This window comes from Caretta caretta, chromosome 11 (assembly GCF_965140235.1).
Source record: "Caretta caretta isolate rCarCar2 chromosome 11, rCarCar1.hap1, whole genome shotgun sequence".
NCBI classification, from domain to species: Eukaryota; Metazoa; Chordata; order Testudines; family Cheloniidae; genus Caretta; species Caretta caretta.
The window spans coordinates 65,750,816-65,777,214 of record NC_134216.1 but is presented as its reverse complement, the minus strand read 5'-3'; the positions used below and the strand labels follow the sequence as shown (position 1 = coordinate 65,777,214).

General features: G+C 43.6%; 1 protein-coding gene across 2 annotated transcripts in view; it reads right to left on the bottom strand.

Annotated features, from left to right (window-relative positions):
* CPS1 (carbamoyl-phosphate synthase 1) overlaps positions 1-26,399 on the bottom strand; it is a 153,973-nt gene that overhangs the window by 24,051 nt on the left and 103,523 nt on the right. For both annotated transcript variants that reach the window (XM_048870121.2, XM_075118122.1), the window contains exons 23-29: positions 22,096-22,237; positions 20,024-20,089; positions 18,463-18,526; positions 14,337-14,518; positions 7,354-7,548; positions 6,487-6,554; positions 3,485-3,560 (exon numbers count right to left, since the gene is read on the bottom strand). In XM_048870121.2, coding sequence (XP_048726078.1) covers positions 3,485-3,560; positions 6,487-6,554; positions 7,354-7,548; positions 14,337-14,518; positions 18,463-18,526; positions 20,024-20,089; positions 22,096-22,237 — 793 coding nt within the window. The remainder of the gene's footprint in view (positions 1-3,484; positions 3,561-6,486; positions 6,555-7,353; positions 7,549-14,336; positions 14,519-18,462; positions 18,527-20,023; positions 20,090-22,095; positions 22,238-26,399) is intronic.

The following is a 26,399-nucleotide window of genomic DNA, read 5'->3' as shown; positions in this document are numbered from 1 at the left end:
GTTTAACCATATCTTATGATTGAAAATAAAATCACACAGAACCACCAAGTGATGCATGCAGCTGGTCTGCATAATTATGTGCTGCTGTCAGTGATACCCTCATTCTCCATCTCCCATTTCCTCTTTTTGTTTTACCACCCTTAGTTTGCCATCAGCAGTTTGGGGCATGGAGCATGCAGGACAGAGAGGGAGTACAGTCCAGTGGTTAGAATACTAGCCTCGGTCTTGGGAGGAGTAGCTTCAAAAGTCCCTGCTCTGCTACAGACTTCCTGTGTGACCTTGGGCAAGCCACTTAGTTCTCCATCTGTGAAATGGGGATAATAGCCCAGCTCTACCTCCCAGGGGTGTTCAGAGGATAAATACCCCTCTTAGGCTGGGAAGGGCTTAGATACACACCTAAAATAAATTAACAGAAGTCTTTCTAGCTGCCTGTATACCATGTCTCCTAATGGAGCCCCAATCCTGATGAGAGTCTCTGGTGTTATTGTAGAGTGTAAATAATAATAACAACAATCCACGTAAAGGTGACAGCCCAGCCGAATGGCTTTGCATATAAACAGGACAGGGATGTGGTAACAGAACAGAGCAGAATAGCTAAAGAAGAGCACCACACACCTATGCTGTACACACTGACGGCTGATCACTTTTTAAGCGTAAATTGCACTGTTGGCTTTGACTGATAATGGCACCTCCCCTGTTCCTCCCTAACCCTGGCTCTTTCCAGCCCCAGCTGCAGCAGATCATTTGGGCCACATTTACGTCTCAACATTTTACCTGTCCCACCCACTATTAACTGCCTGTTATTTATTAGAGAATAAAATGCAATAAAGGAGATCCTGTGGATGCACAAAAGGCTCCTCTGGGGAAAAAAATATAGCAGGTCCAAACGTTACAAAATGCAATCCCTTATATTTATTGGAGCGAAAGTAAATTCCCAGGAAAGGACAATGCCACCAGCTACAGTGCTTCATAAATTTAGAAGATTGTATCGCGTGGCTTTTGGTCTTGATGTAATTTGTCATCAGCACTTCCAAGTGTGCCCAGGACCCTACTTTATTCCAGTTCCCCTCACTGCTTCTGAGGAGGATGGAAATTTACTCGTAGAACTTTACTGATACACGAAGTGCCCGTTTGAGGCTCTTCTATGGAAAAACTGATGCAAGAAGTAAAAACCGCACAGAAAGTGATGTGGATAAACATCAGAACAAGCTGTGATGCTGGCTGGCCCTGTACCTCTTTGGAAAGGCTTCGTTGGATAGTGTGAGTTGGTTAAAAAAAAAAAAGCCACATAACCCATACAAAAATCCTAGCCTGCAAAAACGTATGCACATGCTTAACTTAATGTTAAGCAGTCCCACTGACTATAACAGGACAACTCCCAATGTGTGAAGTAAATCATGCGCGTCCTTGTCTATGCCAGAAAGGCTTTGCTGGTCTAGCTAAACAAACAAACCCTTCTAGTGCAGATGAAATAAGACCCTCAGGGACGTTATTATACCACTCAAAGTTTCCAGTGTAGGGATAGCCTAAGTCTTTGCAGGATGAGGGCCACAGGGCTCAAACACTGGAGATACATCACAATAGCCCAAATAGCAGTGACTACCACTGTACTATTTGCACAGGGACACCTCTCAATCACAACCACAGGGGACTGCATAAGAACCCCCACCCTTGTCCCCATGAATATAATACAATAAGTACTGCCAAGATTCTTCAGCCCCAGCTCCCAGAAGAATCTCTGTGTACTAAGGAGCAGGTCCTCTGTGAGTGCAAAGTGTCAGAGCCCCATTGATCGCCAATGAAATTGTGGCTCCTAATTCCCTAAATCTTCTCTTTTGAAAATGAGATTTTGGCTCCTAAATAAGTTAGGTATTACGAAGCTCAGCACAGCAAATGTCTAAATACCTTTAAAAAGCTGGGCTTTCAGCTCCATTCTCAAAGGTGCTTGGTATGTTGAAAATCTGTCTCCAGCTGTGGGTGCTGGCCCTTAGCTCTTCAGAATAGCTGGCCCTTAATTTCTTGTTTGTCTAAAGGAGCTAGTCATATTCACCCTGCTTTGTAAGGTGATTTGAGATCTACAGATGAAAATGTACTATGTATTCTTATATATTATCGTATTGACTTCTCTTCTTCTTTAAAGGTATTAACTCCAGCAATGTCTTATAACTTTACTCATCTCACCTTGCTGGAGGCCTAACCCCATCACTCTTAAAAATATCTAACTTTGTCAAACCTTCATGAGCTTTGTCTGTGCCAGAATCCTGCGTCACTGAAGAGTTACTGCCAGATTTTTTTTTTACCCCCAGCTATTTGTGATGTAAGTGTTTATTGCATGGCAGGTTTGCTCAGATCAGAGGCCACACATGAAAGAGGAAATAACTCATAGTGACATAGGAAGAGTCAGGACCAAACCTAGAGACTGTTAAATACAGTGATGAACTTTGGATACTTCACAGTTGTTTAATGTTCTTATCCTTCCCCTTACTCAACCTCCCAAATATCTGTTGTATATTAACGCTGACATCAGGCATGCAGAAACTCAACAGAACAAATAATTGAGCAGAACAAGCAGAGTTCTTGGATTTTGTTTGCTAGATCCTGCTGTATGCTGCTCATTCCTCTTGGAAATAATGCCCATTTCACTTTTCTGCTCCCTCTAAATTTCATAAACATGAGATCAAACTCTTCCCTGTATTAAAAAAATAATTACCCCAAACTAATTTTTGAAAGCATTTAAAAGGAAAAAACAGCTTTCATCTTCTGCATTGTAAGCTACATGGATCGATGATCCCAAAGGATAAATATATTAAGCAGAGAACTGCACTTGCCTTGTGCCACAAGAAAAGAATACACAACATGAGATGGGAGGGTGTTAAATGTCACCATGAAACTTTACAAAGTGTTATGCATTTCAACGAATGGAGTGAAAAAAAATCAATAGTAGATGAGATGTCAGTTTAAAATCCAAGTTGTGCACAGACGCCAAGTGACAGGATTTAGATATTTAAAAGAAAAAGATAAGATCTCTCACTAATAGCTACCTTGGATGGGATAGCCAGAGAGGTATCAGCCCCAATATATTATGCTCAGCATATAACAAAGGCAAGCCTCTAAATAATGGCTACTTATGCAACAACCATAAATGGCTTTTTGCACTTGACCTTGGTGCCCAGCCTCCATAAGGGCCAGATCCCTATTCACGTGGAGTAGCACCATATTTCACGGGCAGCCTCATGGACATCAGTGAGGCTGCTGGCAAAGTAAGTTACTATTCAGTCTATGGATGATCAGAATTTGCCCCTTAGGGAAGAGAGCGAAGGGGCAAGTGCCATCAACTATGTTTAAATTGTCTCATCCGCAAAGGAGAAAGCAAACAGCTGGGAAGAGGTTTCATGGAAAGAGACAGGGAAGAAGGAAGTACAAATGAAATGAGCGTAATGAATGAAGAGAGATGTAAAGGCACAGATAGGGCAAAGGCTGATACCTGGGAGACTCTGGTGGCTTCTGCTAAAAACTTCTTCATCTCTTCTTCTGTGAATACCACGTTCATTGCAGACCCGCTGAGAGAAAGGAGATCAAATAAAACGGAACAGGTCAGCTTCCTTTGTGTTTCAAAGCAGCCAAGCAAGCTAGACATCAGCGTGCTCGTTCTCAGAATACCTGACTCTTACAGACTATCCAAGCGTAGCCCTGACTCAAACCACTTGCTCCCCTTTTTGGCTGGCTGAAAGGAGGAGTTGGTCTCCAAAGCAAATCTCTATTGTACTTACCCAACAAGCCGAGTGACCTCAAGAAAACACTGGAAGAAAACCAGTGCTTGAGTGAAGAATCAAAAAAGAAGTGTGGTTGTATAGCATAACCCTCCCCAAAGATCTCCTTTCTGATACAATGTTTTAAAGGGTTTGCAAAACTCTTTTTATGTTCCAGGAGATGCCTATTCAGCAACTGCTTGCCATTCAGGACCAAGCCTCTCTCACCTCAGCTCACCACTAGCTTCTGATCTTTTTCCATGTGTGCATGTTAGCTATGAGTTCACTATCAAAAGGGATACTTCTAAACCGATTGCCTGCCACAATGTCACATGGAGCCAGAATTGCATAGGATGGTGATGTTTATGACAGCAGGAGAGCACCAAAAATGTGTTGTGCTTTGCTGAGAATTGTTTCATTGGGTCTTTCCCCCGAATGCTTATCAGGGCATGAATACCTTATCTGACAAACCTTTTCTTTGAAATCTCACCATCCATAGTATCAGGGACGGGGGACTGGAAGAAAGGGGAAGTTATTTTCCTCTCTTGCAAACAATTGCTTAAACTTTAAAGAACTGTAAAGTTGTTATGCTTGGGGTTTTTCTATGTTGCATGCCCAGTAATTCTCAGCCTCCCCTTCACTTTAGTATATAATCCTCAAGGAAGTTTGGGGAAGAGGCGTTTTATATTCATAGATACTAAGGTCAGAAGGGACCATTATGATCATCTAGTCTGACCTCCTGCACAACGCAGGCCACAGAATTTCACCCACCCACTCCTGCAAAAAACCTCTCACCTATGTCTGAGCTATTGAAGTCCTCAAATCATGGTTTAAAGACTTCAAGGAGCAGAGAATCCTCCAGCAAGTGACCTGTGCCCCATGCTACAGAGGAAGGCGAAAAACCTCCAGGGCCTCTTCCAATCTGCCCTGGAGGAAAATTCCTTCCCGACCCCAAATATGGCGATCAGCTAAATCCTGAGCGTATGGCTAAGATTCACCAGCCAGATACTACAGAAAATTCTTTCCTGGGTAACTCAGATCCCACCCCATCTAATATCCCATCACAGGCCATTGAGCCTATTTACCTTGAATATTTAATTACCAAAACCATGTTATCCCATCATATCATCTCCTCCATAAATTTATTGAGTTTTAAGGCTATTTCGTAAAAAATCCTTATCATTTGAGTTGCAATGCTGGCTCTTAAAAGTCTGTGAGTTTTACCTAAGATAAATAGATAAAATGCCTCAATATCGGCAGTACTGTCTTGTTTTCTCCTATTCTTACTGGGTTAGATCCTCAGCTGCTGTAACTGGGGTAGATTCCTGGATTTCAATGGAGTTATTCTGATGTACACCAGTTGAGGATCTGGCCCACTGTGTATAAGGCAAATACTGAAGTAGTCTAAAGGTTAAATATTTTGTTTTCCAAGTCAATTGGCAAATCTTAAGAACCTTGATTGTATTTAATCGAGCAACTGAGGAATATAACCAAGAGAACAACGATATGTGCCAGTAGATTTTTTCTATATTGAATTTTTCCATGTCTATCCATTCTACTCATACGAGTTGTGTGTGTGTGTATACTGCATGCACATACACATACATACACAAAAAGATACATGCGTGTGTATGCACCCCACCCAACCTAAGTTTGTCTAAAATGTAAATTTACTCCAAAAAGTGTTATATTAGCAACTACGCTAAGGGGAAAGTTCTACTGAATTTGATAGGGATGAAACAAATAGGATATATAGAATGTACTCAAAACCCCAGAGAATTTAACAGAGAATGACATCCTTTCTGTAGGATTTAACCATTCTACAGAATTTACCAGAGAATTCTATCCCAGCCATAGCTAGAATGGTGTAAGTTCTCTACAAAGATCATCCTGTATTAAATTCTAAAGGACACTTCTATAAGCATACATGAAATCTCATTTTTTTTAATAGAAAGGATTTTTTGTTCCATTCAAAGTGAATATTGTTCCCCTTCATCTTGATATTTATCTCTTTTTATTACGAAAAGGAGTCCATCTCCCATTCCATTCAGACTTGCAAACCGTGCCCAGCAAACTACTTCTCTTTTTCTATCCACTCGGGAGTGAAGAAGCTCCTTTCAGCATTCATCTCCAAAGAGTGGTCACTCAGAACTTCTATGTGCGCTGACGCAACTTGTTTCAAAGTTTCGCTCTTGGAAACACTTGGTTTTGTAAAATATCTATTTAGAGACAAGCCGCCACCAAGGGACATAAAACATGACCATGCACAAATGAGCTTTTGCAAGCAAGAGGTGCTAATAGTATATACAACGAGAGGCTGTCATTTCTGGCAGGATACGTGTTCCCTTCCCCTTTTCCAGATGCCAAACCACTTTTTCCTCCACCATACAGATAGACCCCACAGACTGCTCCAAAGGATCTATAGGAATATCAGATGGAATATCACAGATGACTCTTGCTTTTGGCCCCCAGGCATAAAGAAAAGTATTAAAGCAAACAGCTGTTATTAGGACTGTGTCCTGCCTCTGATCCGTGCCCAAAGGGTTTAGTGGTTTTTTGGATCCTTTTGTCGTCCTAGCAGGTGCTCTATTTGTTAAGCCTAAAAGCTCTATGATGTCTGCTCTCAGCACAGTGGTTTCTGTCTGTCTCCTGGAATGGTAGCCTACCTCTCACCTTTCTCAAAGAGGATCTGCGGATAGCACATGCAATTTGATTTGCACTGTCAGACAAGCTTTACCTCAAAACATAAGACGGTCTCAGCAAACATGGGTAGCCCACGGAGTTTGCAAATTCAACAGCATCTTTCTAAAGGGTTGGAGGGGAAAAAAACATACTGTGAATATTAAAAAAAAAAAAAAGAAAAATACCTGCAATGGCAAATAGTAAAAACTCAGATATGAGTCTACAGCCTGCACTGAATTGCTGTTCTTTGGTTCTGCTTCTTCAGATCTTCCCAATCTAACTCAGATACACGATTGTGAGAAAATCTAATTGCATCCCACCGTAGGCTGTGAAGAAGCCATCCAGATAAACTGCAGGGCTGGATCCTCTGCTCTGCTTTGGATTCTTCATGTTGCTCCAGCGATGCAGCAATCCTTAAATGCTTTGGAGCTGCCATAGCATCTGCTATGTCACCCCTCCAGCTCTCAGTGAAGAGAGTTTGTCCAGGGAAAAGGGGCATTGTTGAGAAGTCCCTACTATCTGGCAATCCTCAGTCGCTATAACAACATTTTGGAGGGGGCATAGACAGCTCAGGGTAAGTCAGAGCAGCCCTGTGGTTGCTCTAATTCATGCCAGGGCCTCAGGATCAGGGACATATAACGGTGGTTTAAAGTCACCTTCCCCTCTCATCTCCAACAACATCCTCCCATCTTCCACGGGGCACTGCTTGGCCAGACCAGAAGACCAGGGCTGCAGTATAAGAATTCATCCAACTGCACAACAGAAAGTGGGAGTGAAGCAGTTCACAAATCCTGGCGGTATGGTGCTTACTGAACCCAGATGCAATGACTGCTAAAGCACTCAAAAGTAACCTGTAAGCGATGCCACTCAAGGAGAAAGTCCTAAAAAACCCGTCCCTTGCATTCTCTCCGCCCCAACGTACCAAAGTGCTAACAGCCTTCCAGGGTGCCTGAGCCACATTCAGCTCATCCAGAACAGCTGAGAATACGGAGCGGTCTTCTGCGCGGTCAATCTGCATAGGGTTAGTGCCCATGATCTTAACTCCGTTCTTGTACAATGGCACTGCCAGGTTATTGGGGATTTGCCCTCCGACAGAGATAATGCAGCCAGCACATTCCTGAGGGCAGAGAGAGGGAAAGGGTGGTCAGAGATAAAGCCATTTAACCATTTGTCACCTGCTGTTGATATTTAAAGTGCATTAAGAGGTTACATTACAATCTGCCTGCGCAAGGGGCTGTGCATATCCTGGCTGATTCAGGAGCACCCCAGGAAGCAAACTACGATTCAGAGTGCCTCTTGCTAACATGAGTTCAAATCCTAGTGAAGACAAGGTGGTTCGTGGCTTTCAGATGTGTTAGCAGGTCAAGGCAAAGAGTTCCACAGGTTCACTGTGTGTTGTGTGAAGAAATACTTCCTTATGTGTGTTTTAAACCTGCTGCCTATTACTTCCATTGGGTGACCCCTAGTTCTTATGTTATGTGAACGAGTCAATCACACTTCTCTATTCACTTTCCTCCACATCGTTCACGATTTTATAGAGCTCTCTCATACCCCCCTTCGTTGTCTCTTTTCTATGCTGAACAGCCCCAGTCTATTTAACCTCTCCCCATATGGAAGCTGTTTTGTACCCCTAATGATTTTTGTTGCCTTTCTCTGTATCTTTTCCACTTCTGAGATATCTTTTCTGAGATGGGGAGACCAGAACGTCGCGCAGGAGTCAAGGTGAAGGCCCCTGAACCCCTCTCCCCGGGCCCGTCACGGCCCTACCCCCTCTCCATATCCCCCCCACGCCCGCTGCCCTTCTACCGCAGCTGCACATAGCTGCTGCGGTCCTAGTGCCGGGGAGCCTGCTCAAGCCGGGGGCACAGGATCCACGATCTTGCAGGGTGGGAGGGCACTGAGCACCCTGACCTCCTGCCTATGCTGCTGGGCCGGATCCTGCTGTGGAGGCTGATGCTGCTGGGCCCGATCATGCACCAACCCATTTTAGCACACACCCACCCACCAGCTCTGCATCTGAGACAGGTGCCCCTTCCGCCCTGCCCTAGTTATGGCCCTGAGGATGTCACATGGGCCACAGCTGGGTGCGGATTGGGCCGCAGCTGGGTGAGGACTGGGCCGCAAGTGGCCGCTGGCTGCAGGTTGAGCAGCAGGGATCTAGCCTCTCTTATAAGTGCTAGCAGCATGCTCATTGCTTGACAACACAAATGATAATACATTCTATCTAACTAGACAGTGGAATCAATCAAATGATCTGATGTGAGTCAATTATTCGGATAAATTTAGCCTTTTTCCCCCCATTCACAAATTATTAGTGAATGTAGGCCTAACTTAAAGCTGTTTACACTGCCAGAGTTTTGTAAAGAGGCTCAGCATTAAGGAGACTCAGGCCCAAAATATGGCTGAATTCACAAGTGTTTAGAATCAAGTGAGCATTTGCAAACACTATTTTGCAATATTTGACCCCCCTCTATCAGACAGAGAGAACCAATCAAACACACAAGACATAGGATGATCCGGAGGTTGGCTCTGTCTTTGAGAGTATCAAATCTGTTTTAATTGGCGAGTGGATTTTTACTGACATGAGTGAGCGCTGACGGGCTTTGCTGAAGAGTTACGTTTTAATGAGGGATTTAAGGGAAAAGAGGATTGAAGCCTTGTATGCCCAGTGTGGAAGGGACTCTGAAAACAAATAGGAAATAAAATGCCAGGGGAATTTTAATAATACAAACCCTGCTTATATTTGTTTAATTGCAATGTGGTTATTTCCTCCTCTAATATAGATTCATTATATAGCACCTTTACACAGCACCTTTCAACTCAAAGGGCAGGAGAGCTTTTTACAATGCGCGTGCAGAAATATACAAACTATATACAGAGATCATGTCATCCATTTCTGACATGCAGCCATTTCTGGGATCAAAGGCTTTTGAAACCAATACACGCAAATTTAAGATGGAGCGAAACCCAGCTCAAGGAGAGTTAGGTTGAAAGGATGTAATTATCTAACCTGAAGTTTCGCCAAGCCACTGGAGCTGATCACCCCCACGCTTATGAAAAGTCCCACGGGATGTGTAATGTCCAGCAGTGATAAGGCCCTTGGTTATATGTCTCATCCAAAAGAGAGCACCTCCAGCTTCCCAGCAGTTCCTTACCATCACCCTATGGCACTGGATTGATATTTCCCCTTTTCATCGCCCAGCCAAACCATGCTTACATTGCATGATCAAAACACATGTTCATTAATCCTAAATTTGTTTTAACATCCAGCCTTCCATCAAACATTCTCGCTTTTGCTTCTTTTCTGTCTCTCTGTATAACAGCCTCAGGCCATGCCTACACCAGCACGTACTATGCAGCAAGCTGGGCTATAAATCTACAGCACTTCAGCATGCCGCGTGCTAGGTGTCCGTGGGGACTCTGCTGATGCGCACTAAAAGTTTCCTGGTGCGCACTGAGGTAGTGGGCATCAGCGGGGTCCATACGCACACTTAGTGCGTGGCGTGCTGGAGCACAGTAGATTTACACCACAGCTTGCCTTGCCTAAGTGCTCATGTAGATATGCTCTCACTCAGCGTATCTCCATTTGCGGCTAGTGGACTGGCATATACATCTCATCTATAAAAACACAACATTGCACTGCCAGATATTGGGGATGGTATCTTGGACTCCAACCCCAGGAGCGCTGGAGAAGATGGGCTGCCCAAGCAGACAACAGAGGTCATAGGAGTTCCACCCCCAGAAGACGCATGGGCTGCGAGTTAACCCTCAGTGATAAGCCACTGAGAACACTGCTGTATTTTACAAGGGCTATGCTTACTAAAAGAATATTGCACTGACCAGCTAAGAACAACACTGTACTGCAGACCAACACGCGTGAAGGAAAATGGGCTGTGTCACATACCAATTTATCTTCAGTGATATTTTAATTCTAAAGTGAACCAAACAACAACTTGGATAGTACTTATTTTAAAGGTACGTGGTCATTCCATAATTTCATGAAGATTTTATCCCGTTTATAATAAAATCTCTCTTTTCATTTCCCCCTTGTTTTTACGCCATTAGTAACAGAGTTGGGATTTCTTTTTCACAGAGCTTGAAAACAAATTTAGACCATTAAAATTGTACCAGAGAGCCTCCTTTAGTTTTGTGAACTGCTTTGGAATAATCCTGGGAGCTTGATAAAGGATAGGAAGAGACCCTTAAACAGCCAGGTATTAAAAAGAAGTAGCAGCTCTGCTGGGAACAAGAACCCAATAAATCTGGCAACAGGAATTTTTTAAAAAAAATCATTATCTGCCATCTAAATTTTCAATAGAAAATCCCATACATTCATGGTCAATTACGGTGCTCCAAACGGTAACCGTTAGGGTCTGTCTCCACGGCAGTCGTGGGGTGTGACTGCCGGTCCTGGAGACATGGCTGAGCTAGCTTTAATCTAGCTTGCTCGGGGACGGGAGCAGCGAAGCTGTGGTAGCCCAGACTCCAGCACCTGGACAAGCCCACCTGGACCTCGCGTGGCTGGCGCACACTGCCACAGCTTCACTGCCCCGTGGCTGCAATGTTGACACTCCGTTAGGCCTGCCGTGCTCTCTCACTCTCATCCCTTCCTTTAGTTTAACAGAACGAGTGTGTGTGGCAGAGTTCAGAGTTGTGTCCAAAGACTATAAGGGTTGGCAGGACTTAAACCCAGGCTGAAGAGCTACCAGGCAACCAACCTCCCCACGCTACTGCCTGGCAGCAGCTGTAACCTGGCCTTTCCATGAGACCCCCAATCCACAGAGGTTGCATGCCACGAGAAGTTTTCCCTCTTGTGATATGACTGAGTGATCCTTGACTGACCGTGTGATCTGGCTCCTTGATCCAATAGAAGACCATAGAAGTGTCCAGGCAACAATGAAGACCTCTAGCTAGCTACCACAACTGCCCTGCTTCTCTGTTTCCAAGCTCCTAGTACTGACCTGGGCTCTGACTTGCATTTTGACTCCTGATGAACCCCTAAAGCCCCAACATGGCCCCTGATAGCTGGTATTGACCCTCAGCCTGATCCCTGACTCTGTCTCCAGCTCTGACCCTTGGCTTGACTCCTGACTCAAACTCTGGCTTGACCCTCAGCTTGACTCTTGATGCTGATACTGGCTCTGAACCCTGTCTACAGGTCCTGGCTCCCAAGCTTCTGCCACTAGTCCTGCCTACCTTTGCCCAGGATCCTGGCAGAAGTTAATGGGACTATTCCTGTGCTTAAAGTTAACTACGAGGGTGAGTATTTGCAGGACCAGTTAGGTTTAGTGTTGCAAAATTGCTCCCTCATTTTTATTTAATCTTTCCTCAAGCATTGACTTTAATGGACATTTGCAAGCATTTGGCCCATTGCTTTTTAAAATAATATAATGTAGCAAGGGGTATATGTTAAACTATGCATTACAGGAGACCTGAGTTCTATTCTACTATCTGTCACTGCCCTGTTGGGAGATGATGGGAAAGGCACTTCACCACTCTGTGCCTCAATTTCCCCACCTGTAAAATGGGGATAATGACTCTGTCCTCCTTTGTGAAGAATGTTGAGGTCTACTGAGGAAAAGCACTAGTTAAGAGCGAAGGATCAATCATCATCACCGTTAGGATATGTTCAATAACATAATCCGACATTTGCCTAATAACCTGAATGGTTTTAACATCTCCCTAGCAAACATCAAACAGCCCATGTTGATACTGCATGGAACCCAATCTAAAGTCTGTACAGTAGACTCTAAACCAGCTAGCAATTTAAAATATGTAGAGACAATTATACAGAGCAAATGAGGGTTACCCAGCTGGATACTTCAGCATCACACTATAGAGGTGCCCTTAGGGGTCTGACTTCAACACATGAAAGAAATAAGTCTAATAAGGAAATCCTTTACCTACCCCATTTTAACTGCTTCTCACATCTCCCCAAAATCCATTAATCCCTCTTTCACTTAATTACAGTCACTTCATTAGGAAGAAGTAAACATGGTAACAACCGAATAATGAAGGAAATACAGTAACAACCAAATAATGAAGTCAGAGCAGTGAAGCAGTCTTAGTTTTACACAATACATGCAGCCCCACCTCATACTTCGGTTCAGACTCCAGCTTTAACACCAGGTGCCACAGAACGTCCCAGACCATGCAGGGACAGACACTGCACCTGTCAGCGTAACCCGGGTCAGAATCTGGACCAAGAAGTATAAATTCAGACCCACAAAGAACTATCCTGTTGGGGGGAATTTACAGATAAACCAGATTTCAATATAAATTTATTATTCTCTTCATGTGCATTTTCTTACCCTTAGTTGCTAATTACCAAAGCTATTTGTGTTTAAATGAGCATTTTCTCCCTCATTACCCGTCTCTACCTTCTCTTTGATCCTGCTGTTAATATGCGCTGTGTTTCATCAGCATTATTTCTCTGACAGGCTGTCAGACTAATTTTCCCCACACTCAAGGTTCAGAGCTTCAGTTTTGGTTAAGCAACTGAGTTTAGATGCTTATTTAGATGAACCACATGCAAACTTTTCAAGTGAGCAGAACTGGGCTGACAGTCTGATGAGCGGAATCACAATTTGCAACAGTCTATCCAGAATCTGTGCTTTTCAACCACTGTCTGTGTTTTTACCAACACTTTATAGGAAGTAGAAAGGAGTGAGAAGGTAAATGGATCTGTCCATGCCAGGAAAAGCCATTCTGAAGATGGACACTGATTGCATTTTCGAGAATGGCTTCCAAGAACAAGTAAACAGCATTATAGGTCTGATTGGCTTTTTTCTTGTTTTTAATGTACCATCAGAAAATGGCCAAGCTACAATAATATCCTTAGAAACCTGCTTCCATTTGCAAAACAACAGTTGAAACAACTCGTTACATATTGAAAAGAGAGTCCGGAAAATATCAAAATAAACCACAGCCATCGCATAGGCTGGGGTTTGCAAAGTTGCTTAAGGGAGTTAGGCAGCCAACTCCCACCAAATTTCAACAAGGCTTCAGTGCATAATTCCCCTAGGCTCATTTGAAAATCTCAACCATGAAGTCCACATCTGTGGAATACAAAAAGAAAAGGAGTACTTGTGGCACCTTAGGGACTAACCAATTTATTTGAGCATGAGCTTTCGTGAGCTACAGCTCACTTCATTGGACTAACACGGCTGTTACTCTGAAATCTGTGGAATACAAACACTATGCCAGTGGCTCTCAAGCTTTTCCATACTGGGACTGAGACCTTTTCCAGACCTCCATCCCGCCAAATCCCTCCCCCATCTAGTCATGACCCTTCTGCAAAATGGACTCCCTCCCCTCTATTTAGTAATATGGGAAGGGCAGGGTGGTTGCGACCTCCCGACACATGTTTGCGACTCCCCGGTTAGGAATCCCTGCACTACATTATTGGCCCAACTCTCACTGCACACACAACTGTCATTTGCATTCCCTACCTCCTTCCTCACGGCCTGCCTGCCTGCCACCCGCCAGCCCCACCTTTGGAAATCATCCAGCATGTAACCACTACACTATAAGGTCTGATCTGAAAGCACTTCAGTTCACTTTAGCTTTAAGCATGTGAGTCATTCCACGTGCTTCAAGTTAAGCATGTGCCTAAATGCTTGCAGATTTGGGAACTAAGGCTCAGAACTGCAAAAGCAGAAAAATGTGGGCAATAAATGACTGTGCAACAAATTAAATCTGCTTGTAAATATTGCCTCATATGTCACCTTTGCAAAATCACTTAATATTTATTTGGCGTTTTTGCACAGTTTGCTAGGAACAGCAACGGTGCGCAAAATGGGTCTAAAAGCACCCCAGCCAAATCAGCAAGGGAGATGAATGTTGAGAAGTTTGGTCTGCTTTAGGGGCTTTTTGTTGTTGCTGCTTAGATTTCTTTTCCTTTACCTCGTGATGGTAGATGTCCAGGATCCTCTCCAATGACAGCTCCTCGAAGTACAGTCTGTCACACTCATCAAAATCTGTGCTCACTGTCTCTGGGTTGCAATTCACCACAGCGGTCTTGTAGCCCAGCTGACGCAGCGTGCGGATGCTGGAGACAGCACACCAATCAAACTCCACGCTGCTGCCTGTCAGGAGGAAGAACAAGAAGAGTAAGAGGGAGAAGAATGCAGTAACAGCAGGGAGTACAGACAAACACTTATGGCAGCCACGCTTAAAGGAAAAGAACAACATCACTTGTCAGGTCAGGTCAAGAAATCTAACTACCCTTGCGTGGTAAGGGTACGAGCCCTTAAATATAGGTTCTCAAGCGTAACATGTGCATTGGCTCAGCTGCTCAGGAAAGACAGGCCTCCATCATGTCTGTCTGACAGCATGCATGCAGGTACACTTGTCCGTCTTAACTGGCCAACTGCTGCTGCTCTCCAATACACGCACTTTGTCTGGAGAGCCTTTAAGCCAAGAGGCATAAGCTAGGAGGTGCCTAACTTCACTGGGCAGTATTAGTTGTGATTTATCATTTATTCCATAAAGTACAGAAGTGCTATAAAGAGGAGGAAAAGCTTATATCTACAAAGATACTGTTTGAAAGAAAAAGCAAAATGATAAGGAGAGTGTGTGTTTGTTTCTTCCCCCCTAGCTCAGTGGTTTGCAACCTTTTTTCCATGTGTGGACCCCTGACAAATTTCTAATGGAGATGCGGACCCCTTTGGAAATCTTAAACGTAGTCTGCAGACCCCCAGGGATCCACGGACCACAGGGTGAAAAGCACAAGTCTAGAGAGCAGAACACTTTTAGTTTACATGTTGTTTAGTTAACAGACAGTAAGTCTGATTTTCCATTCGCTTGCACCTCATGTAGTCAAATTAGAATGGGAACATTTTACAGCAGGGGTGGGCAAACTTTTTGGGCCGAGGCCCACATCTGGGTATGGAAATTGCATGGCGGGCCATGAATGCTCATGAAATTGGAGGTTGGGGTCTGGGAGGGGGTGAGGACTCTGGCTGGGGGTGTGGGCTCTGGGGATGGGGATGAGGGGTAGTGGGTGCAGGAGGGTGCTTCAGGCTGGGACCGAGGGGTTTGGAGGGCAGGAGGGGGATCAGGGCTGGGGCAGGGGGTTGGGGTGCAGAAGGGAGTCAGGGGTGCAGGCTCCGGGCGGCGCTTACCTCAAGCAGCTCCCAGAAGCAGTGGCATGTTCCCTCTGTAGCTCCTATGTGGTGGCGCAGCCAGGCACCTCTGCGCGCTGCCCTATCCATGGGCACCGTCCTTGCAGCTCCCATTGACAGCAGTTCCTGGCCAATGGGAGCTGCAGGGATGGCGCTTGGGGTGGGGGCAGCGTGCAGAGCCCCTTGGCTGTCCCTACGTGTAGGAGGCGGAGGGGGGACATGCCACCGCTTCCAGGAGCCTCATGGAGCAGGACAAGCCCCTGACCCCGCTCCCTGGTGGGAGCTCGAGGGCCAGATTAAAACATCTGGTGGGCCAGATGTGACCTCTGGGCTGTAGTTTGCCTACCCCTGTTTTACAGCAACTCTGCCCTATGGTGTTAATGACTAAATAAGACGCAGGTCAATGAAGAAGCATGCCTGTGGTGTCCAGTGGCTAGTATTACATACATTTCTGAGCTACAATGTGTAAGTGGCTCATCATAAACAGAGAAAGATGTGTCTTCAAATTTAAGGAACATCGTAAGATTGGTATGCTTATGATCTATTCAAAAAGAGCTTGAACTCAACCTGAGTTACATGATCGTTAACTATATGTATGGTTATTTTGTATATAATTGTGTTACAATTTCTGTACGAAATTCAAACAGCACAGAATTGCTCTTTCCACAATATGTAGTAACATACAGGTCACTCACTGATGGACACACAATTAAATTTCCACGTTCCTCTCAAGCTAGAATCTTGAGTGAACTGCATGTTTCATTCATTCATTGTGGGCTGTTGAGTATAGAAAAAAATCCCCAAATTGGTACTGGACCTTTCCAACAGAGGTCACCGAAACATCATCAGCCATTTTAATTGAATTTCAATTATTCAAGTGTCCTTACATTTACAGGAAGCCCAATTTTGAGACATGAATGTCATTTGTGGTCAGCATTTCAATGTATTGGATTTAAACCTGGAAAATCACAGAATGTGTGCAAGTATATTCCAGGCACATCCAGGAATTGCCATGTCCAGCTGCAGAAGACCTGCAGCCAATTAGTAATACTGATAAGCACCCGTGAAGAGGTCCACTAGTGTAAGCAGACAGTCAATGTATTTGTGCCAGTTTACATCATATCTTAATTTGGCACCTTATATTTATCAAAATGACAACAAGACAAACAAAAGTTTAGGAGCATGGGGCACTGTTTAAAAATACACAATATAACCTAGTCATTTTTTAATTACTCTTGACTTGTGCATGTTGTCACAATTATCTTGCACAGAACAGGTCCACAGTTTCTAAACAGAAAGCTTTTTCCCATCAAAAATGGCCTTTATTTTAAAACAAACTTCCTGTGTAAAATTGTTGGCATTATCAATATTTTGTTTTTTCACAAAATTTTCTGAGAAATGTTTCCCAATATTTTGATACAAAGATGTACTGAAATCATTATCGACATTTCTGGTTTATCTAAAAACCAGCTGTCGAGAAGAAAATGTGGGTTTGGGGAACATTTTTTAATTATTTTTACAAAAGTTTTGATTTGAAATTTCAATTTCAAATATTGTAGAAATGTCTGTGAAAGAAACAGGAGATTGATCCATTTTAAATAAAGAGAAATGGAAACAATTCTGAAATTTTCACAGACACACTCTTCCCATTTTTGACCAGTTCTAGTCCTGCAAATATAAGAATGCAGAGAAAGCTAGATGGATCTCACTGAATTACAACTTCTCTTTGATTTTACGAGAGACAGCATATGAAACTACAAAACTGCCTTCCAAGGATTAGTAAAGAAGAAACTACCACCTCAGTCATTGCACTAGGAAAAGGTATTCAGAAGTGCAAGTAATCAGTCCCTGCATCCCCATGCTTTAAGCTTTCCTTTGCTTTTACTGGAGATGATCATGCTTTTTTCTAAATGACAAAACATAGAGGATCAAGGTCAGGACCATGCTCTTTATCCAAAATAATAACTAGTTCTAGGTGAATACTGCAAAATAGTTTCCTCAAATATTTGCTTGAACTGTTCAACAACATTGCAGCCCTTTTGTGTTTACTTTCTGCTAATATGTTTACTGACAGGAATGCTCATAGATACAGCAAATAAAAGAGAATACTCCCGGAGAATTAATTCTGATTTCATTCATCTGAATATTCACATTGTAAACCTGATTTGAAGAGCTATGATCCTCGAATCAGGGACCTGAAACATACCATGTGACTTGCATGTCCGAACAAAACTAATCAACATAGTCTGAATTTCAGATATTGACGGCTTTCAGCAAACTTCTTGTGAATGACTTATAGACCAAACATTGCACAGCAAATATTTCTGAATAGGGAATAAATGTTAATAATTGCAAGCTGTTCGGGGACAATTCATCAACAGAAGAAGTGGTGAAAATTACCAAATTACTCACTGCAAGCTCAAAGAATTACAAAAAACAAGTATTTTTCTATTATTATCACAGTGGTCTACTGAAACAGCACACTTAATCCTCCAAACAAGAAGGGGCTGAACACAACCATATACTATCATCAGCATAAATAAGGATTTATCAGCTGGCGCACGTGCATTCAAACTATCCTAGGTGTAACAGCAATGAATTTGGATACAAGATACTAAATTCCAAGAGCCTTAATGTTAGCTGTAAATAAGAAATAAAAAACATCTCCATGGAAATCATCGATAGGTGTTATGATCCAGTTACAGCTGAACAATAACAAGAAGGCTTCTTTTTTATTTCCAGAGCATGAAATGAAGTCCCCAAGCAAATGGAGAAGGCAAGCTCTGTATTTGGAATTCACATGCTATATACTGTGTCCTTGCAGGTTTTGTTACCATTGAAAAGAGTATCAAATGAACCACAAGAATTCCCAGGATGGCTTTAGTGTGGAAGGGGGACAGATTTACCTATGTGATACGGTCCACAGCCCAACACCATCATTCCATGGTCATCAAATTTTACATCATTCTCCTAAGGAAGAAGGGAGAGAAGTCATGAGGAGCTATACCCAGCAGCCCTTACTCTGTGTTTATGAGAAGAAAACATTTCTAATGCTCAGCCCATATCCAAAAGCAAGGCACCCAGCGCTCGAGTCTGATCTCATTTACTGCAGTGTAAATCAGGCAAAACTCCATTCAAGTCAGTGGAGTTATACCTCAATGGGACGAGGCCCTCAGATTCTGCTGGCCTTAAGTACTATGGTCGATGTGGATCTCTACAGTTTCGGAAGAACAAATGTCAGTCCCATTATTCAGTGTAGGATTCTTTCTTAAATTATAATGATTTGCTGCTAACAACCTGAAAAGGTGACTCACAAGTGCAGGAAGAAGCCCCACAGAAGGCATCATACAACAAAATAACAGTAAGAGACCCTTCCTATCCTGTGGTCAGCCCAGAGCACCTGTGCTTGGCACTTGATGCTACAGCACAAGAGACCCGGGTTTATGTCTGTGCATGGCCTTTCACAAAAGGAAGCCGGCTACAAAGAGGAAATTTGAGGGAGAAGGAAAAAGAGAAAATCCCCTGAGGAGGAGCAAGGGGATAAAGTCTTCAGTGGAAGATGTGGAAGTGAAAAATAAGACAGACAGCTAATGAGGAAAGGGTTATGCCGGTTTGACAGAATGACTTGACATATTCTATTTCTCTGGAAGTATTTACCACACATTGCAGTCACAGTTCAGACTACTAGGAAGCTAACGTTTCCTTTGCTATTTTCCTAACAGTTACATGACCGAGTAAAGCTAGGGTAGCTATGAATAGCCCATAGTTTTCATAAAGATTTCCATCATGCAGGATATTCAGTGGCCAATGGATTGGTGGGCCTAATTTCTCGGGGATGGGTTGTCTGCAGCGTTCCCTCTAATTTTTGACAGGCCGTGTGCCCAAAAAATTTCTTCTGTGCCAATTTTTGACAGGCCATGTGCACAAAAAATGTCTTCTGTGCAAATTTTTGTGCACGCCCTGTTTCGCTGTGTGCGCAGGGTTTAGGATCTGTGTGCACACGCACACGGCTTAGAGGGAACAGTGGTTGTCTGCATCACAAAACAGCCAGCGACAAGGACCCTGATGGCCCCCTGATTGGCAGATTCAGCAGAGAAGCCAAAGATTGAATAGCCCCTGGATAACAAGATCTGGATCCACTCCCCCACAGAGGGTCTAAGGACTGAGGCACATTGGTGGGGCGTTGTGGGGAAGCTGTCACTGTTGGAGTGTACGCTATGCCCATTCTGCAGCGAGAGAGCTCAAATGCTGTCAGTAGAGGACCTTCCAATTAATGCACCGAGTAAATGTTTAGGAAGAAGAATGTTCCAGCCCTGCTCAAATGGGACTATGCATAATGCCACCTGAAACAGTCACCAGCTATAGAAAATGAGCATTAACTGAAAGGTCTCTAGAGAATCTAACCATGGAAGAAGGAGAGACATTAGAATATGCTGAGGCCATACTGTAGCATTTGACACCACCTACCTCCCCGTTGTATGTGACATAGAGGTAGTTCGTTACTGCAGGGTATTCTGCTGCCAGTGTGTCAATCTGTAAAGGGGGAACATTATGAATCAACAGGTGCAAGATTTTTTTTCTTTTGTTTCCCATTTTGCATTTCTATCCAGCCACTCACTCGCTGCTTTCCAGCCACTCCCTCGCAGAAAGAGAAGGTAAATTAGCAGTTCTGATGCCCTTCTTTCACAGTCTGACTTCCTTCCCTTGTGTCCCTAGCTTTCCAGTCAATCCTCTCCTCCACATGAGATTCCTTTGTTTCCCTCTCACACTGCTTCCTCCACACGCCAGCTTTCCCTCCCACACTGCCTATGCATGCACGCTGCCAAGCTCCTTTAGGGAAAGGAATCGTGGTCCAGAGACATTTTCCATGGTAAATCCATCCTCTTGTCCCTCTGCACTCCCCTCTCCTTCTAACTATCTTTACTTCTCCTCCATGGGTGAATCTTGTGCTGCCATCTGTTTCATTAGCACAGAATGAAGCTAAATGCAGGTTAAGTGGAACACTTTATTAAACCCTGCGCATTGCATCCAGCCTAACTCCTCTTCCTGTTCCACTGATGTCCTATCGACAACAGCCCCCCACAGAACATCGGCCCATTGCCTCCAGTTCCACTTATCCTGACGCACCCTCCACTAGTAGTTCTTCTCCAACTTTGAGGCTCCACTGCACTCTAACTGCCCTAACCAAGTTCACCAGGGACCTTGGGGTGCTTTTCTGTTCTTATTGCTGATCTGCCGGCTGCCTCTGAAAGAATTAGTCACTCTCACTTCCACAGTGAGCACAAACACTCTGTTCTTGAGGATCATCATGACCACGGATGGTAGAAATATTCACTAGCAGTTGTTATAATGTAGCCCCTCCCTTGGTTAGTTTCTTCCAGTGTATTTTTTGCATGTAGATATTCACCAGACAGCCTGGAGGAATAATTTTCAGACTGTGGGTGGTTCACAAACTATTTCCATCAACTGTTTCCCTCTCGTTCTACATAGCATACGGTTGACGATCCATAAGTCATGTGCTGTTGTTACAGCTACCAGAATGGATAGCTGAAACAAGGAGCATAATGAACAGGGAATACCAATAAAGCACTGCCGGGATGAATTTTACATGCTAAAACTCAAGAAATTTTCTAGATTATTAAATATTTTCATGAATACCCATCGGCTGCCCAAACACTAGTGAGGAATCAATAAAATGACTGTATGTTATTAGCACCATATAAGTGTCTGCCATTCATTACTATTATTATGGAATGTATTTGCAAGACTTGGCAAGTTTGCCTAGACCAGGTGAGGACAAGAAAGGAAAACACCAGCTGGGGAGCAAAAGGATATTTGGCATCTGGATTTGGGCCTACGGATGCAGATGGGCCCTCCAAGCACTTTCAAGAACATTCAATGATTTTTTTTCTAAGGACAAAAACCAGCTGCTAGCACTTGAGTATCAGCATCCCTTAAACGAAAGGCGAAATGACAATGGAACACCTATGAAGCACTTATGACATCGTCATGAATACCAGATGAACTCATTATGTTCAGTGCTATCACAATGAATACCAAACGAACCCTTAATGATGGGACACTTAAAATAAAGCATTTCCCTCTAAAAAGTTACTACCAAGAGCAAACAAGCTAGCTATACTTTTCACGGTCACAAGGCGGTGGGTTAGCAGTGGTGCTTTCAGCCTTTCGCATTTTACTGCAGCTATAGGGCAAGGTTTCAACCCAGGCCACTCAAAAGAAGTCTCTCTCTCTTTGGGGGCTGAGAAAGGAATTGTATTCTCACTTTCCTTCCACTGTTGCCAGCTGCTGCATTAAGGGCTGCAGAACAGGACCAAGAGCTGGGGGAGAATAAGATAGAAAGGTAAAATCTTGACTCCATTAAAGTCAATGCCAAAACTCCTCTTGACTTCAGTGGAGCTTGCTTTCCTATATTGTTCCTACCAGCCTATTAACCTCATGTCTCCTCCATCATCACAGGTCCCCAGACCCCCAACCCAACGGCAGTGTTGCCAAAGCAGACATGCTTCATACTGTACCTGTTTCACTGAAGGCTTTATGTTCTTCTTCAGCCTCAGCTCCCGGGTCTGGGCCTCAGTCACTCCAAGGCATTTCCCAATCTGCTTATCTGAGAAGCCGATCTGTTTGGCCCTCCTCATTGTTTCTTCTGGAATTGACTCACTGGGATTAAATATAAGACACACACAGTCCTTTACGGTAACAGATGAGCATGTGTGAATCTGTGTCTGCCATGTGGTACCCAGAGATGGCCGCTGCTGGACCATGTGTGTTTACAGGGAAGACAGCGGAGAAGAGATGGGCTCAGCTAACACTAAGCCATCAAATCCTTGTCTTACACACAAGAGACTACCTCTGTATGTCCCCTGCAGACAACTACTCGATAAAGCACATATGCACATCTGGGCGGCTGGGATTCAAGCCCTTTTCTTTCAGCAGCAAAAGCACCATTCTGAACTAAAGGACAGCTCCCCTAGCTAATAGCCCCATCCCCTCAGCCGGCAAGCCACTAGAGGGCCACATCACACTCATACACACAAAGCCAGTCCAGCACAATATTAACTGAACAGATATCTCACAGGTGCCTGTTCCCCATCTTCAGGTTCAGGGTATCCAAAATCTCCCACCCACACCCGATTCTACCACCAACTTCACTCTGGTTTGTCTTTTTTTCTCCCATTGTAAATTTAAAAACATAGGAATTGCCAGACTGAATCAGACCCAAAGTCTGTCTAGCCCAGAGTCCTGTCTCTGACAGTGGTCAGCACCAGATGATCGAGAAGAACGTGCAAACACCTTGAAGGAGGTAGTTATGGTATAACCTACTCACCAATGGAATTTTCTCCTAACCCATCAGTCCACGGTTGATTTATACCCTGAAGCATGACAGTCTATATACCTTTAAACAATCACTCATCCTAGATATATAAAATGGCGAGTCCTTAGCTAAACATTTAGTCTCCATGCTATCAAGTGACGACGAGTTCCACAGGCTAATATGCCGAGGTAAACATTTTCTTCTGTCAATTTCAAATGTGTTCCTTTTCACTGAACTTCTCTTCCTTCTTGCATTAAGAAAGATGATAAACAGGCACACCCGATTTACCTTCTGTATCCCATTCATTATTTCATATTTAATTTCAACAAGATTTCTCAGCATCCCCTAGGGTTTAATTCTTCTCTCTCCTTTTTTGCTCTTTTCAGACATCACATATTTTGGTACCTTCACCAAGTCCCCTATGCTCTGGCCACCTCTGCACATCCCCAGCTGAACTGCATGTGTCTTGCCAGCTCTCTTTTTTCATTTTTAATCTCCATTCCCATTTTTCTCCCTCCTCTATCAGCTTATGTTTCTTTCTTTGCCTCTATCTGTTGCTGTGGTAAAGCTTCTATTCTCTCTCTGGTTTCTAAGCTACCTTTTCTAAGCTAAGCTTTTGCAAACCATAAAAAAGCCTACATACTTTTATCAGCACTTCTGTTTCCATATTCATTGCCAAGAGCATCCTTGCTTGCCCAATAAATCAATATTTTATATGCAAGCAAGCACTGAATCAGGAAAGAGGAAATGATTAACAAATAAGCTATTTTCCTAAATCAGAGCTTTTGAATTATTGTCCTTGGCTTTGTAGTATTTTTAAATAAATATCACTGTGTTATCTGAGGGGGAAGAGAGGCGGGAAGTCTCATTTACTGGAATGCTTCCGAAAGCAGAAAGGCATTGGACTGGATTTGTCACTCACACCGGTTTAAATAACAAGCTGCTCAATTCACTCCATTGGAGTCTGACTGATAAAAAACAGGTGCAAGTCACAGGAGAGTCAAAGCCCATGGTTTGGATTCTAATCCCTGATCAGACACTTAAGTATTTCAATGAGAGTTTGGCACCTATGTGCCTTGAAAGATCTGGGCCTTACGCCATTTGTTACTTGCCCAAAGCCACATCTCACTTCCTCAGTTTCCCCATCTGCAATGTGGTGATAATATGACATACCTGTCTCATAAGGGAGTTGGGATTCGCTAGTTAATATTTGCATAGTTTTAAAGATGAAATGTGTGGTATAAATGCTACACATTAGAGTTACAGTGAGAAATTCATTCCATAGTGAAAGTAGAGCTTGGGGGCTCTGTCTTGCTGGCAGAGGGCTGAGCACGGGAATACCACCTTATATCCTTCAAAGTCTGCTAATACTCCTCTCCTTATTTCTCACTGTAGAACACTATTGTTTCCTAGTGTCGAGAGAGAAAGGGCCTGATCCAACACCCACTGATGTTAATGGAAAGACTCCCATTGACTTTACTGGGTTTGGATTTGGTCCCATATGCATAGAAAATTCCCAGGGAATGACCCACCGCTGCTGCATCTCAATGGATTTATTAAGGTCCAATTTCCCCTAGATTATCTTCCCTCTCCAGAGCAATACTCATTGGTTCACTTTGGGCTAGTTCCATTTCCTAAGCATCCCCATTGCTTTCAGCGGAAGGGCAGGCCATACAGCAAGATCTGCATATGGCACTGCTGGATTCAGGCTTGAGACCCATTTGTGTGTATGCAAACAGAAATTCTTGGGGCAGTAGCTTAATATTTCATGTGCCCATGAAGTCGCACAGACACGCAAGGCTGTAATGCTTTCCCAGAAGGGAAGAGGGCCAAAAACGTCTGTCTCTTCTCTGGCAAAACAGACGCCCAGCCTCACTAGCAATTAGCGAGGACACATCTGAGTTTGATTCATCGCTTAGATTCTGTGTTACCTAAGTATGAGTGAGTGGACCTGACCCCAAGAAAATGAGCTGGTTGCTGCATGCTCTCTCTGCTGTCTCCAGAAGACACGGGGCGGGCTGCCATTTGATTACTGACAGAGAAAGAAAATTGCCTTCATTTGCAGCTTGCTTCAATTCAGCTTTTTTTATATCTCATCATAATGATACCCCCCCCCCTCAAAAAAAACAAGCCTGTAAATCTGAAGACATGACTCATTAGCCCTGGGCTAGTGACTTAGACAAGGGTTGAACTCTTATTTGTCAAACAAGAAGATGACTAATTTTGCGCGGGATGACATGAGTGACTAGCTAATTTGCCGTACCTGTGGGGAATGAGATAGTATCTTTTCTTATCGTCTTTAGAACCCCATTTTGGGGTGCTCTGAAGAGATATCACTTCCGGGGGACTAGCGATGAAAAGGGATTTCAGTGTAGTTAATAAGCAAGATGCCATGAGAGCCTCATATCAGACAGTGTTCAACAAGGCAAAATGAATGTCGTGTTTTCTCACGTCTTCATGCCTTACTGAGTGTACGTAGTATACAAATTTCAGAGTAACAGCCGTGTTAGTCTGTATTCGCAAAAAGAAAAGGAGTACTCGTGGCACCTTAGAGACTAACCAATTTATTTGAGCATGAGCTTTCGTGAGCTACAGCTCACTTCAAGGAGAGTATGTATAGTAAATGGATACAGAGAGAGATGGGTGGTATCCTCACACCATTCAGGTTAATAGATGTTTTGCCACTGACTTCATTGGGGCCAAAATTTTACCCTAAAAGTGGGCATGTGCTAATACCCTGAGTTAAAACACCCTCCCCCCCACAAATATTGGGAGGTGGTTGAAATCTGGGTCCAGATGAGAACTTTGCAAACAGCCCCTAAGCCAGATTCTGTCACACCAGCTGAGGATCTAGCCCACTGTCTTTAAAATGGGTTGAACTAGACCAGGGGTCGGCAGCCATTCAGAAGTGGTGTGCCGAGTCTTCATTTACTCACTCTAATTTAAGGTTTCACGTGCCAGTAATGCATTGTAACATTTTTAGAAGGTCTCTTTCTGTAAGTCTATAATATATAACTAAACTATTGTTGTATGTAAAGTAAATAAGGTTTTTAAAATGTTTAGGAAGCTTCATTTAAAATTAAATTAAAATGCAGAGCCCCCCCCCGGCCCTTGGCCAGGACCCGGGCAGTGTGAGTACCACTGAAAATCAGCTCGCGTGCCACCTTTGCCACGTGTGCCATAGGTTGCTTACCCCTGAACTAGACCCTGAATCCAAACTGCTCTGAACTTTAGGTGTTTGGAAACCCAGATCTGAATCCACATTGTGACAGAAAGATACAGTTATGTTTAGATAGATTATGTTTTAATAAAAATAATGCTTAGCACTTATAAATGAAATTACATTTGAGGATTTCAAAGAGCCTGGCAAAGATGGGTTCGTCATATCATACCCATATAACAGATGGTGACACTGAGGCACAGCCAGATTAAGGATGTGGTTTTCCAAAGTGCTCAACATTCACCTTACTCTCCTCCCAGTCCCTCACTGGGAAACTCTAGCCTACA